At 38.5% G+C, this 12500-nt stretch overlaps 1 protein-coding gene and 1 long non-coding RNA gene across 7 annotated transcripts in view; one reads left to right on the forward strand and one right to left on the reverse strand.

Annotated features, from left to right (window-relative positions):
- LOC127063843 (uncharacterized) overlaps positions 1-4250 on the reverse strand; it is a 23800-nt gene extending 19550 nt beyond the window's left edge. Inside the window, exon 1 of the long non-coding RNA XR_007781497.1 lies at positions 4125-4250. This is a non-coding gene — a long non-coding RNA (uncharacterized LOC127063843). The remainder of the gene's footprint in view (positions 1-4124) is intronic.
- The window catches only part of LOC127063837 (innexin shaking-B), a 24720-nt gene that overhangs the window by 8937 nt on the left and 3283 nt on the right, over positions 1-12500 (forward strand). For 4 of the 6 annotated variants that reach the window (XM_050994095.1, XM_050994096.1, XM_050994093.1 and 1 more), the window contains exons 4-6: positions 8257-8476; positions 10374-10663; positions 11634-11887. In XM_050994095.1, the coding sequence (XP_050850052.1) occupies positions 8257-8476; positions 10374-10663; positions 11634-11882 (759 nt within the window). In that variant the 3' untranslated portion in view covers positions 11883-11887. Of the gene's footprint in view, positions 1041-4317; positions 4717-8256; positions 8477-10373; positions 10664-11633; positions 11888-12500 lie in introns of those variants that run through there. The other 2 variants (XM_050994094.1, XM_050994091.1) reach the window with 2 other exon arrangements.

Consider the following 12500-nt stretch of genomic DNA (forward strand, 5'->3'; position numbering starts at 1 on the left):
AGAAGAAGAAGAAGAATATCGTTGATCAAATCGGAGGGGAAAATTTCAAAGGGTGCAAGAAATTGAATATATATTTCCGTCTGTTGATCGAACGTTTACGGTGGCTTTGTTTTTAAGCAAGAGTCACGTCTCGTCTCGTGTTTTGTTTCTTTTTTTTTTCTCTTCCATCCGAGACTTGTGACAGTGAGTAAATTGATCTCCCGAGAATGAACGATGTGAACGGAACTGTGCGTTGGCAGGGAAAAATCAACGGACACAAAATGTCGTGTTTGGATACTTAAACTGACACGAAAGGATCCTCTCGATTTGGATTAAAAAATAGTGTCGAGAGAGATTGCAAGGAGAATGATTGGACAGGAGTTGGTACCGGCTAAGGATCCCGCGGGATGTAACGGAGGATCCTATGCTGATGATCCAAGAAATTTTAGCGAGATCGTATAAGTGTAACGATTAAGTGTTTATATGATTATCAAAGAAATCAAATCGATTCGTCGATCGATAACGCAGATCAAAGACGGTGAACCGATAAAAGACAATGAACGATCCGAAGAAAAAAGATAATTTAACCGATAATATCGTAAAAATGTAGAGTGAAACAATTGTCAAGGTCGACGAATCTCGGATCAGTTCCTAATCGAACTTTACCGAATCGTCGACGATAAAGTCAGACGTTCAAGATGCTGGACATATTTCGTGGTTTAAAGAGCCTGATCAAGATCTCACACATACACATCGACACAGCCGTCTTTCGACTACATTACAGCTTAACGGTGATAATTCTGATATCGTTTAGCTTGATAGTCACAACGAGGCAATACGTTGGCAATCCGATCGATTGTATACACAGTAAAGACCTCCCAGAGGATGTGTTGAATACTTACTGTTGGATACACAGTACTTACACTATCACTGCGGCATACAGGAAAAGAGAAGGCTCGGAAGTACCTTTCCCAGGTGTCGATAATTCGAAATTGTATCCGGAATCGGAGAGGAAGGAGTATAGGTATTATCAGTGGGTCTGCTTCATGCTGTTCCTTCAGGTAAATCACTTCGTCACGAGTTTACGAGAGGTAGAACGAGGAAGAAAGATAATAATCGTCGTTTAAGAGCCAAGAAAATCTTGTTCTTTTTCCAAAATTGCTTGGACATTTTCAATGAATAGTTTCAAACATATATTTTTGCTCTTGCGACATTCTTCTTCCTATTTTTCTTCCTCTCGTTTCTCGCACACGTTAATATCGTTTTTTACGAACTATTATACGATGACAGAGGGTTAACGACGTAGTACAACGTAGCCCTCTTCTCGTTAAACGATCGATACGCTTTCTAATTTAACCTCGTGTCTTTGCTACGTGCCAATGGCAAGGAAAGCGGATGATGGTTCGCGCAAAGCGGCGAACAAAGAAGCACTTCGAAAAGTTTTTCTATAATCTAAAAGAGCAAACCACGTCTTGTTAAAGACCGTACCAAAAGACCGTACCAAAGTATGGAAATAATATACGTTTAGGATATTTTTGCGAAGAGAGAGTTTAAACGAAGATCGATTAAAACGCCAAAGTTACTCCCTCTCAAGAAGGTTGTGGCTATGCTCGAACGTCTTGTTCTATGCTTACGGAGGCTTATATCTAGTTCATTGCCAAGAGGAAACCCTAAGCATATTAACCCCTTAAATCCCTCAGTGTTATAGTAGTTAGTTCGTCGTCGAGGGCTGATGTCGCAGTCGTCGCCTTGACGTGGTCGATCAAAGACGTTGTTATTGCTCCTTTCATTTTTTTCTTTCTTTTCTTTTCGTTTCTTTTCTTTTCTTTTCTTTTCTTTTCTGTCTCTTAATTTCACCTTTTTCATTTTTTTAAAGAAAGCAAAATCTTTCACTTTGAGAATGGAATATACTTTTCTACTGTTTCATGGTTCTGATCATATTTTTGAAAATATTCTATTCCAATTTATCAAAGAAGTTATTATTAATATCTCATAATTTATCTTTATTTAATATTGGACGTGTCGACTTTGGAATGATCGATGTACCTATTTAATACTCTTTACTAAATGTTATTTATTTATACATTTAGTCATTATAATTTATTTCGTTCTTTCAATATGTCAAGTTTTGGTATAAGATAAATAACTTCCTTCTCTCTCTCTCTCTCTCTCTCTCTCTCTCTCTCTCTCTCTGTCTGTCTGTCTGTCTGTCTATCTTTTTTCTCTTTCTTATTATTTCTATCTTCATTTATTTATTTGTCCCTCTTTCTGTATCTTTATCCAACGTAGCTACACTTCAAAGTAAATCCCAACGTTCACCGCAATGAATCTTTTTCCGCGATTCTTCTCCTTGGTTTTCCTTCTTCACAGCCCTCTTCTCTTCGTATCGCATCTTCGTCCGTCTTCTTTGCACGTACCAGCTATTGTTATCCGTCTCTTCGTGGCATCCACTAGCCGCTACTCTTTGTGCGTGTCTTACCACTTTCCATCTTACGCTTCGTTCCAGCCTTTGATCCTACGTAAGAATCGAAAGGGGAAAACCAAAGAGGAGAACATAACAGAATTTTAAGAATAGCAAAAACATCTCGTAACTTTTTCTTTTACCTAGCGATCGTTTAAACAATTCGATCAGTTAAATCGTAATAAATTAAAATGATTTCGTGTCGATCTATATCTAATTGTAACGATTTAATCCGATCGTTCCGATTAAATCGAAAGAAAAAATAAGAGATCTTTTATTTAGAAAGAGAAAAGATTCGAGTTCGTGATATTTAAAGGAAAAAACAGAAGGATGATCACGCGAAGGGGAAGAACGCGAGATAAAGCTACGTCGGATCTTCGAAAGCTTCGTATTTTCTATTTACATTATATATAGTGGATCAATTTCTTTTGAAATTGTAAAACCAGGAGCTTGGAGATTTTTAGGCCGATATAAAAACTTTGATCCACCCTGTATATAAATGTATTACGTAGATATATATGTCTACGTAAAATAATGACAATGACCCAAATATTTTGTCTCAAGGGAGCTCGCCCTACTTTCTTATTACTCTTTTCTTTCTCGTAATATTCTCTCTTTTCGCTTTCCAGTCTTTTTTTCTTTTTTCATTTTATTCTTTTCGCGATACAACAGGTATGTCTGGCTGAAGGCCAATTTTCTCTCTCTCTCTCTCTCTCTCTCTCTCTCTCTCTCTCTCTCTCTCTCTCTCTCTCTATCTCTCTCCCTTTCTTTCTTGGGAGAAAGAGAATTAAGCGTGCAACCGTTCACGCACGTTTCTCACTAACGTTAAATCTTCGAATTGCTCGGCACGTGCCATTAAAATCTCCATTAAGACGGTTAAAATAATTCGGTAGAAATTGGAGTGGGTAGAAATTTGTATTAAAGTCGAGACGAAAGGATTGTTATTACGAGTTCTAAATCGAAATATAGGTTTGACGAAAATAACAAATTGCAAGCGAGCCTGCTTGCCACCTGGAGTTTGGTGGATTCGTCAACAAGCTCGAGTGTGCTGTTTGTAAGCATAACTCGAAGACGATTGACAAATTACATTGACCCGTTGGATTTTAGCGTGACAGAATTGATACTTGGAAGATAATATAAGTTATGTGTTCAGCATCGAGGCCAAGGGATGCCCCTCAAGTCCGGCCAGTCTTCTGACGGCTCACTAGTGTGTCCCACGTGTCTGCGTCTCCTCCTTCTCTCTGTCTTCGTTCGCGTGATTGTCCGGCCGTGTTCTTTCGGTCGTTTCGACGTTATTTCCCTTTTACTTAACGTTTTCCGTGTTGTTCTCTTCGACGGAAAACGAAAAGGAGATTCTTGAAAAGAAGGAGACTTTCACTTATCAGAGTGGATAAGAAGAAGAAGAAGAAATAAGGATAAGCGAAAGTTTGGTGAGAAAGAAAGATTTGGCTATTTGCCTTGGCAAGGAAGATGCGTAGAAAGTTTTGGCGAAGAACGCGAAGAATCAGAAGAAGAGGGAGGAGACACGCATGGTCCGTTCTGGTTTGTCCTCATGAGTTAGGAGTGAATTAAGAGAGAGAGAGAGAGAGAGAGAGAGAGAGAGAGAGAGAGAGAGAGAGAGAGAGAGAGAGAGAGAGAAGGAAAGATCTAACGTGCTAGCGTATCGGAGACACTTGGAACGTACCTGAATACATTTTATTCGTCCGATCTGTTTACGGAAGAACCGGTAAAAGACGGATTTCTTCGACGATATTCAAGAGGACGAACGTCTCCTCGTCTGCAACGTCGGGGAAGAAGGGAAGGGTAGTGCCGTCGAGGTTATTCGTTCGTCAAAGTTATTCCCAAAGGATCACGGACGACATCGAAATAGACCGAAGATGCCGTTGTTGTTGAAGATGATCGATGTTTTCAGTTCGTTGAAATCTCTCTTCAAGATACAGAGGATATCCGAGGACACATTGGTATTTCGACTGCACTATCGTACCACTGTCGCCCTACTGTTAGGCGGCTGTGTCACCTTAGCCTGCAAGAGCATTTCCGGATCGCCCATACACTGCGAGGCTTCCGGTTCCGTCGACAAGGTCGTGCTCGAGACCTTCTGTTGGCTTCACACGACTTACAGTATGGTACATGCCTTCAACTTGAGCCTTGGACAAGCTGTACCTTATCCGGGTGTCGCTAACAGTAAAGGCGAAGGAATCCATGGGCATACTCCTCATCCATTGGTCAAGCAGCACAAGTATTATCAATGGGTCATCTTCTTTCTTTTGCTTCAAGTAAGGAGTCTTCTCCTTGATCTCGAGTTTCGATTATCATTATCCTCCTTTCTCTATCTCTTTTCTTTCTTTCGTACTTTCCATCTTTTTTTCTTCCTTACTTCGATATCTTCTCGACGATTCAAATCAACGTGCCATACCATTCGTTTATAATCCATCTCATTTTTCCTCCTCTTAGGTAAGGAGACAAGTAGGTCGCGCTCGTTCATTCGTTCGATCGAAATCGATATCTCGATGTTTTCGAAGCGTTAACTCGGAACTTTTTCATAGCATCTATAAATAAAGAAGCGAATGCACGTACTCTTCCAAGAGAGGACGATGATGCGAGCATAAGCTTAAATCGATAAGGGTGTATCTCTAGTTAATCGAAGTAGTTAAAGGGATCCCACTGATGCGAGTCTGGCGAGCTAAGCTCGCTGGATCAAACGCTCTTACGATTAAAACGACGATATAAAACGATTCCTTGTGTTTTCTTTTTCTTTCTTTTTTTCAACCGAGCTAAGCTACAAACTATTGAAATAATATGAAAATTTTACATTGTATTATCGATTGAAATTTCGTTCTATGCTTCAGCCGCCAAATTACGAGACCAACGTATACGTACTTACGTACGATCCCCTTAAAAATAGACAGAATCGCAGAATCTGAAGTGGCGAAGCGTAAAATCAGTTTCTCCCTCGAACAATATATTTTAAGTTTAATGTAAAACACTCGAGAGTTCGTGGAATGATAAATTATACAACGGGAGTACTTGCTCGACACTTATCTCAAACATCGGAGATCCCTCGATTTCGTTTTACTATGCGTATCTTACCTCGTCCCTTCTCTACCGGCGCTGGCTACCCCTCGTCTTTATCCCCTTGTTTAGCTAATTTTACTCGCGGCTCACGTGACACACCGTGCGTTGGCTACGCTTCGTCATCTTTTTCTTATTCTTATTCGTGTACGCACACTTCTCTCTCTCTCCCTCTCTTTCTTACTTTCAACGCATGTTACGTGTGTTGTACGTTCTCTTACAGCAGAAGGAGGGAGAGGAAGAGAGAGAGAGAGAGAGAGAGAGAGAGAAAGAAAGAGAGAGAGAGAGAGAGAGGGGGTGAGAGAGTGAGTGAAGAGGGAAGTCGGAAGACGACGATGTCGGATACTGAAGGAGTAGCCTGTATAAGAGAGAGAGATAGAGAGATATATAGAGAGAAGCTGTAGAGAGATCTATTTTCAACCACGGATTTTCCCCTTTTCTCTTCGCTACTCGCGGACGTTGCCTTGTGCACGATGTGTCGATCCTATGAATCGTATCTTTCGGAGTTCGCGATCTGTAATCTCGATGGTCGTTAATTCCTAACGTCCTGTAATCGCATCAAGGCCGAGGTCAAAGTCCACGCGTTCGTCCTTACTCGCAGATAGTTTTCGTAGAACGAATGCGAGCTTCTCTTCGAAGATAAAGATATTCGAAGAGGTTCTTTCTTGGTTGAAGAAAAGTGAAGAAAAAAGAAACAGAAAAGAAAAGAAGAGAATAGAAAAAACAGACAAGATAAGAAAAGATGAAAAGTTATGCTCGTAAAAAGTTATTTCGTTGGTTCTTTCTCTTCTTTCTTTTTTTTTCTCGCGAATTCGAAAGGAGTAGAGAGAAACGAATGTTTCTAACGATAATATATAAGATACATAAAATGTGTTCGTTTGTTTACGTGGAATTTGGAGTTGGAGAATATGATATCTTCGTGCAACCCTTTGTCTTACTTTCGTCGAGTTATTCTTTCTCGCATAACTTGAGAGAACCACGTTCTCTCTCTCTCTCTCTCTCTTTCTCTCTCCCTCTCTCCCTCTCTCCCTCTCTCTCTCTTTTTCTCTATCTCACCGGCTACAAACGTTTCATTCTTTTATCGCATGGCCGCGTGTTTTATTTCGAGCATCCATCAATAGCCACCGGCCGACGTACTTATAACAAAGAGCAGAATGCAATTATGCTAAAAGCGAGGAAGCGTACCCATTCCGCAATCTACGTAAGCAAACAATACGTCTATATTTATAACGAGTAATTTTCTCTTCCCGCCCAGAGAAAAGTGCTGGTCGGCGGGCTGTGGTATTCCCTTCTTCTTTGCATAATCGCACGTTGGAATTATTGAGGAGGAGGAGAAGATGAAGAAGAAGAAATTACCGTCGCGTATCGTAAAACGATTAAAGCTTTCTCTGATATACGAAACTCTACGAGAAGCTCTTTTCCAACATTCTGAAGAGAGAAAAAAGGAAATGTTACTTATTGGATTCATGAAATATTTGTCTAGTGACGTTGTCGCACGAAATCGAGTTATTTACGTTGGCCAGTATGCGGGTAGCAATTTTCCGTAACGTAGCGTAAAACAGATTTTTTAAATCACGTAATAACGTCTTTTTATATAAACGGTGATCATAAATATCGGCCATCGCGATGACGGAGGTTAGCTATCTTTTTCTTTTTTTTCACTTAAGAGGACGCATTAGTATGCTTAAAAAATGTAACAGCAACCGTGCGAAGGCGACTGGAAGCAAGAATTCATCGCCTCGAATGTAAAGCTCGTTATCTTTCCACTCTTATAAATTATGATCGTACATGTTCTCTCTCTCTCTCTCTCTTTCTTTCTCTCTCTCTTTCTCTCCATAGATAAAAATAGTTTAGAGATCAATTATAAAGATTAATTAATGTAGGGCAATATTTGCCGAGGCCGGTGCTGCCGGTCTGCGTGTAAGTTTAATACTCGAGATCGAATATTAAAAGGTGGTAGAAAAGCTAGCTGGACCGAGGCCTCTGGCGATAGGCCAAGAAACTTCGTACGTTACCACCACCGGCATCAGGATTTACATCCGCGTCTTTGATCCGATAGGTGCATCGGCATTGCTTCGGAAATCCCGATCGATCAATCTCTCTTTCTATTTCTCTCTCTCTCTCTTTCTCTCTTTCTTTCTCTCTGTTTTTACCCCTCTATCTTTCTCTTTCTCTCACAAGTAGACAGATTTTGTATCGCAATAATTCTTTCGTTAGATCGATTAAACTCAATGAAATGAAAGAATCGAACGAAGTTTCCAGCAAATCCGAGCAACATCTGGACACATGGAGAGAGTAAGATAGTCATTGGTAAGACGTCTACAGGCTTGTATTCAGATGCGAGGAGGTTATTTCGAACATCTCTTATGAAAGTAAGCAGATAGAGTTTGTTGAAAATCAAATCCGCTATAACTCGACAAAAAAAAATCAAATAAGACATATGTTTATATGAAGTTTTTTTTTATTGTTTTGATGCGTTAAATCCACCCTTAAAATATATTCCACTTATTCTGGAACATCTTGTATATCGTATTGTATAATATAATTATACAATACAATATACACAATATATACAATGTATATAAATGCGTGTATACATACATACATACATGTATGTGTGTGTATATAATATATATCGTGTGCATATATGTATACGTAGGTATATCTAAGTTACTATATAAAACATATCTCGTTCGTTCTACCATATATGATAGACGTTTAAAACATTTGAATATGATTTGCAGGCGATTCTCTTTTACACTCCGCGATGGCTGTGGAAGGGTTGGGAGGGCGGGAAGATTCACGCTCTCATGATGGATCTCGACATAGGTTTATGTTCGGAAGTAGAAAAGAAACAAAAGAAGAAGATGCTGCTCGACTACCTATGGGAAAATCTTCGTTATCACAATTGGTGGGCATACAGGTACTACCTCTGCGAAGTTCTCGCTCTGCTGAATGTGATCGGTGAGTAGTATACTGTTGCGTGAGTATATTCTCTTGCTTCCTGTTTCCTATTTTCTACTTGTTCGAAGAAAAAAAGAAAACAAAAAAAAAACAATTAAACAAGCAAAATTTTTTCTCGCTTGATAAAAATCGAAATTGCTAATAACTACGGTTTAAAACATGAAAGTTCAATCTTATTATGTTAATACTCGTGTCGTACTTAACTTAAGAGTCTTTCCGGCTCGTTGCGAAATGGAACGCAGAACAGGCTCTCCCTATAACGATGACGGTAATGTCGCGTGGCGATATCGGTAAGACCTAGCTGACCTATTTTCTCAAAAAACGAAACGATACGAGGAGAAAGATAAAGATGAAACTTCTTTTTAAAGTTCCTCGGACAAAGGTGGCCTTTCGTGTAAAAAGGTAGAACCGAGCGATTCTACGAAGGAATTGTGCAGTGGGATGTAAAATAAAAATTTCAAACGGTGCCAGGAGCTCGATTCTTATATTCTCTTTCTCTCTCTCTCTCTCCCTCTTTTCCGCGTTCGAAAGCTTCCATTGTAGCAACTATATTTTTTCTTCGAATCACTTCTTTTTCGTTGAAAGGTACGATCACGATACTTAGCTAACACATAAAGTTTATCAAGAATCTTGTTCTCTTCATTTTCCACAAGAAAAGAGTAATAAACTTGTAGCGATCACATTCTCTCCAGTCATTCGCGTTTCTTTCATTTTCTAGTTACTCACTTTCTTTTTTCCTTTTTCTTCCTTCTTTCTTTCTTTTTTTCTTTTTTTTTAATTCAGTTGATTTTCTTGGATATGTTATATATACATATATGTTTTCTTTTTAAAGACACCCTGGGCACATATCCGATCTCTTTTATATTCTTATTTACTTTTCCACCTATCTCCCCTCTTTTTCGATCTATTTCGTATCTCTTTTCTTTCCGTTTGTCGAAACGAATTTCATCATTCTTCCTCGCGTTTTTCTTTGCACCGTTCGCTTATTTTTCTATTGATATTTCTTTTGTCAGGTTATGTAAGTAAAGCCATATATTTGGAGGCTTCACTTTCTATTATTTTCATATATGTTTCGTCTTAGAAAGCCGAATAAGTAAGTATAAACGTATACATCGGCAGATAGAAAAAGAGAACCAGGGAGGGAGGGAGGGAGGTATCTTAGAATGAATAGGGAGAGTGAATGAACGATTCACAGTAGAATTTGGCAGCGATACAGCTGGCCAGTCGAGTTAACGGAAGACGTACTTACTCAGCTCGATCGTTTTTTAACGAATGAATAAAAACAAGGTTTTTTTCTTAGATCCATATCAAAGTTCTCTCGCTTTTTATTCGGTTACTAGCTCTAAAACTATTTCGAATATACACCAGAAGTATTAATAGTCACTTCGCCTTTTCCTTTTTCCCTCCTCTTACAGGCAATTAACCCCATTTGTGTCTTTCCGAGGAAACACGGGCACGAGACTCGACGGAAGTTTGTGAAACTTTCGTAAAATCCGACAAACAATTTAGCTTTTCTTATACGTTCAACATCGCGATAATCGAGCCTCGTTTGAACAGATCGTGAACTTGAGTCATCGTGTCTATTAACTCGAAAATCTAATTTCTTTGATTCTGCGAACAGCCAGACGTGTTCCAGATGATTATCCTTTTGCGAGAATTTATTTATTGTAAACATTATATGGTATATTTTTTTCCGTTACACATGTACTTAGATATATTTGTATATCCGTCTTTACGTTTAGTATTTTTAAAGATTAAGTAGTTAAGATTGTTTATTATTAGACGTTTCGAGAGTTGAAATTTCCCACGTGGTAGATTCTTGTTAATGATTATCGACCAATCAGAAACGATAGGTTGTTATCCATTTGAGAGCTCAAATACGACGTGTCTGGCGCAGGTCAGATGTTCTTGATGAACCGTTTCTTCGACGGAGCCTTCCTGACTTTTGGCATCGACGTACTTAGGTTCCTCGAGTCCGATCAAGAGGACCGGGTCGATCCAATGATCTACGTTTTTCCACGAATGACCAAGTGCACCTTCTACAAATACGGCGTGAGCGGTGAGGTCGAGAGACATGATGCAGTTTGCATATTGCCATTGAACGTCGTCAACGAGAAGATCTACGTCTTCCTCTGGTTCTGGTTCCTTCTTCTCGGCATATTAAGCTTCATAACGGTATTATACAGGGTCAGTAGATGAGAATCATCGTTTAACGCGTCTGTGGACTTTCATCGATCATTTTTCTTTGGATCTTCGTCGAGTAAAGTTCAACGTTGCGGAGAAAGATCAGTAAAAACAAAGAGAAAGTAAAAGGAAGGTGAAAGTAAATGCGAATGCTCGACGAAAGTCCATGCGTCTCTTAGCTTGACTCTTTACATTCTTCTTCCTCTTCCTCGTTGAAAGAAGAGAAAGAAGAAGAAGAAGAATATTTTTCATGTTTACTTCTCTCAGTCTCTCTTTCTCTTTCTCTCTCTCTCTCTCTTTTTTTTTTTTACAATTCGTGAAGAAGCCAAATCGATTATTCTAAAGAGATATCTTTTCTACGATACTTAAGATACATCGTGTAGATTGTAGATATTTAACATAGTACACGTTTAAGCATCAATTTGTTTTTCTCTCATGTACTCCTTCGTTCCTAGCTCCGTGATAAAATTACCGACAGCAGCTTATCAGGAGGTTTTCCCGAGGAATCTGCTAATTTCGTAGCTTCTGGCATGTAGAGATATCCGTGAGATAGGGCACGCAAACGAATTAACCCTTTTCCATTGGAAAACAGACATTTTGTTATATCTGTGCTCGTACATATATATCTTTCTGCGTGTACTGATAGTTTCCAGTTTTTAAAGATCATCTTTTCTTCTAGACGATATAATATCTAAGAGAATCAATGTTTTAGTTAACACCATTAACCTTTTCGATGGAATCAATTAGACAATCAGAAGCAGAAAAACACGAATGTTTATTACCTTGCATTTATTAAATTAATAAAATTAAAGCCGGAAACTATATACATACATACATACATATACATATATATATATATATCAGCCTGTAAACGTAGTAGTCCGAATAAAAAAAAAAAAATAAAAAAAAAAAAGAGAAAAAAGAAGAAAAGAAAAGAAAAAAGAAATGGCATTGTCCATCGTATGATCCACAGATCGTAATCATATTTTCGCCGCGAACGAGGGTATACCTACTGAGACTGAGATTTCGTCTGGTTAGAAGAGAAGCCGTCGAGACGATAGTACGACGTAGCAAGGTCGGCGATTGGTTTCTCCTTTATATGCTAGGCGAAAACTTGGACACCGTAATATACAGGGACGTAATGCACGAATTGGCGAATAAGCTTGCCTCGAGGCATCATCACGGCGTGCCGGGAGCGAAGGGAGAACTACAAGAAGCCTGATCGAGGTGAGTGGCTCTCCTTGTTGTTTTTCTTCTACACGTGGGTTGCGTCGATCAGAGACGATTTAACACAGAGGTTCCCAAAGTTGGACCAAATTGTATATTCCAAAATATTTGGCGAGGCAAAAACAGTCTGTTATGGAAGAATACGTTCAAATCGATAAAAAGTTAGACACAAAGGATAACATAATTTTTCTATTAATATAATAATTTATTTTTAATATTATTATAATAATTTTATAACATAATCTTTCTTTATTTATGACGATGAATACTTTTTATTACAATCTGTTTATTAACACGTTTCCAAAACTAAGTAAACAAAAATAACTAAATAATTTCGAATAAAAAAAAAAAAACAAACAAAAATTCATTAACCTGAAGTGTGTAACTCGTGAAATTGTTGTTTTCTTTCAATAATATCATTGTGCCTTGATTTGAAGTCGGTTGAATGTATTCTTGTAACACCGCTTGTAAATATTCATCAGTTAATTTTGATCTCAATTTGGATTTATTAATACTCGTGATTGAAAAAGTTTTTTCGTATATATAATTGCTACCAAATAATGGAAACATTTATTGACCATGTTGGACAATTTTTGAAAATACAATGAATATA

The sequence above is a fragment of the Vespula vulgaris genome, chromosome 5 (assembly GCF_905475345.1).
Source record: "Vespula vulgaris chromosome 5, iyVesVulg1.1, whole genome shotgun sequence".
In the NCBI taxonomy this organism is placed as follows: Eukaryota; Metazoa; Arthropoda; class Insecta; order Hymenoptera; family Vespidae; genus Vespula; species Vespula vulgaris.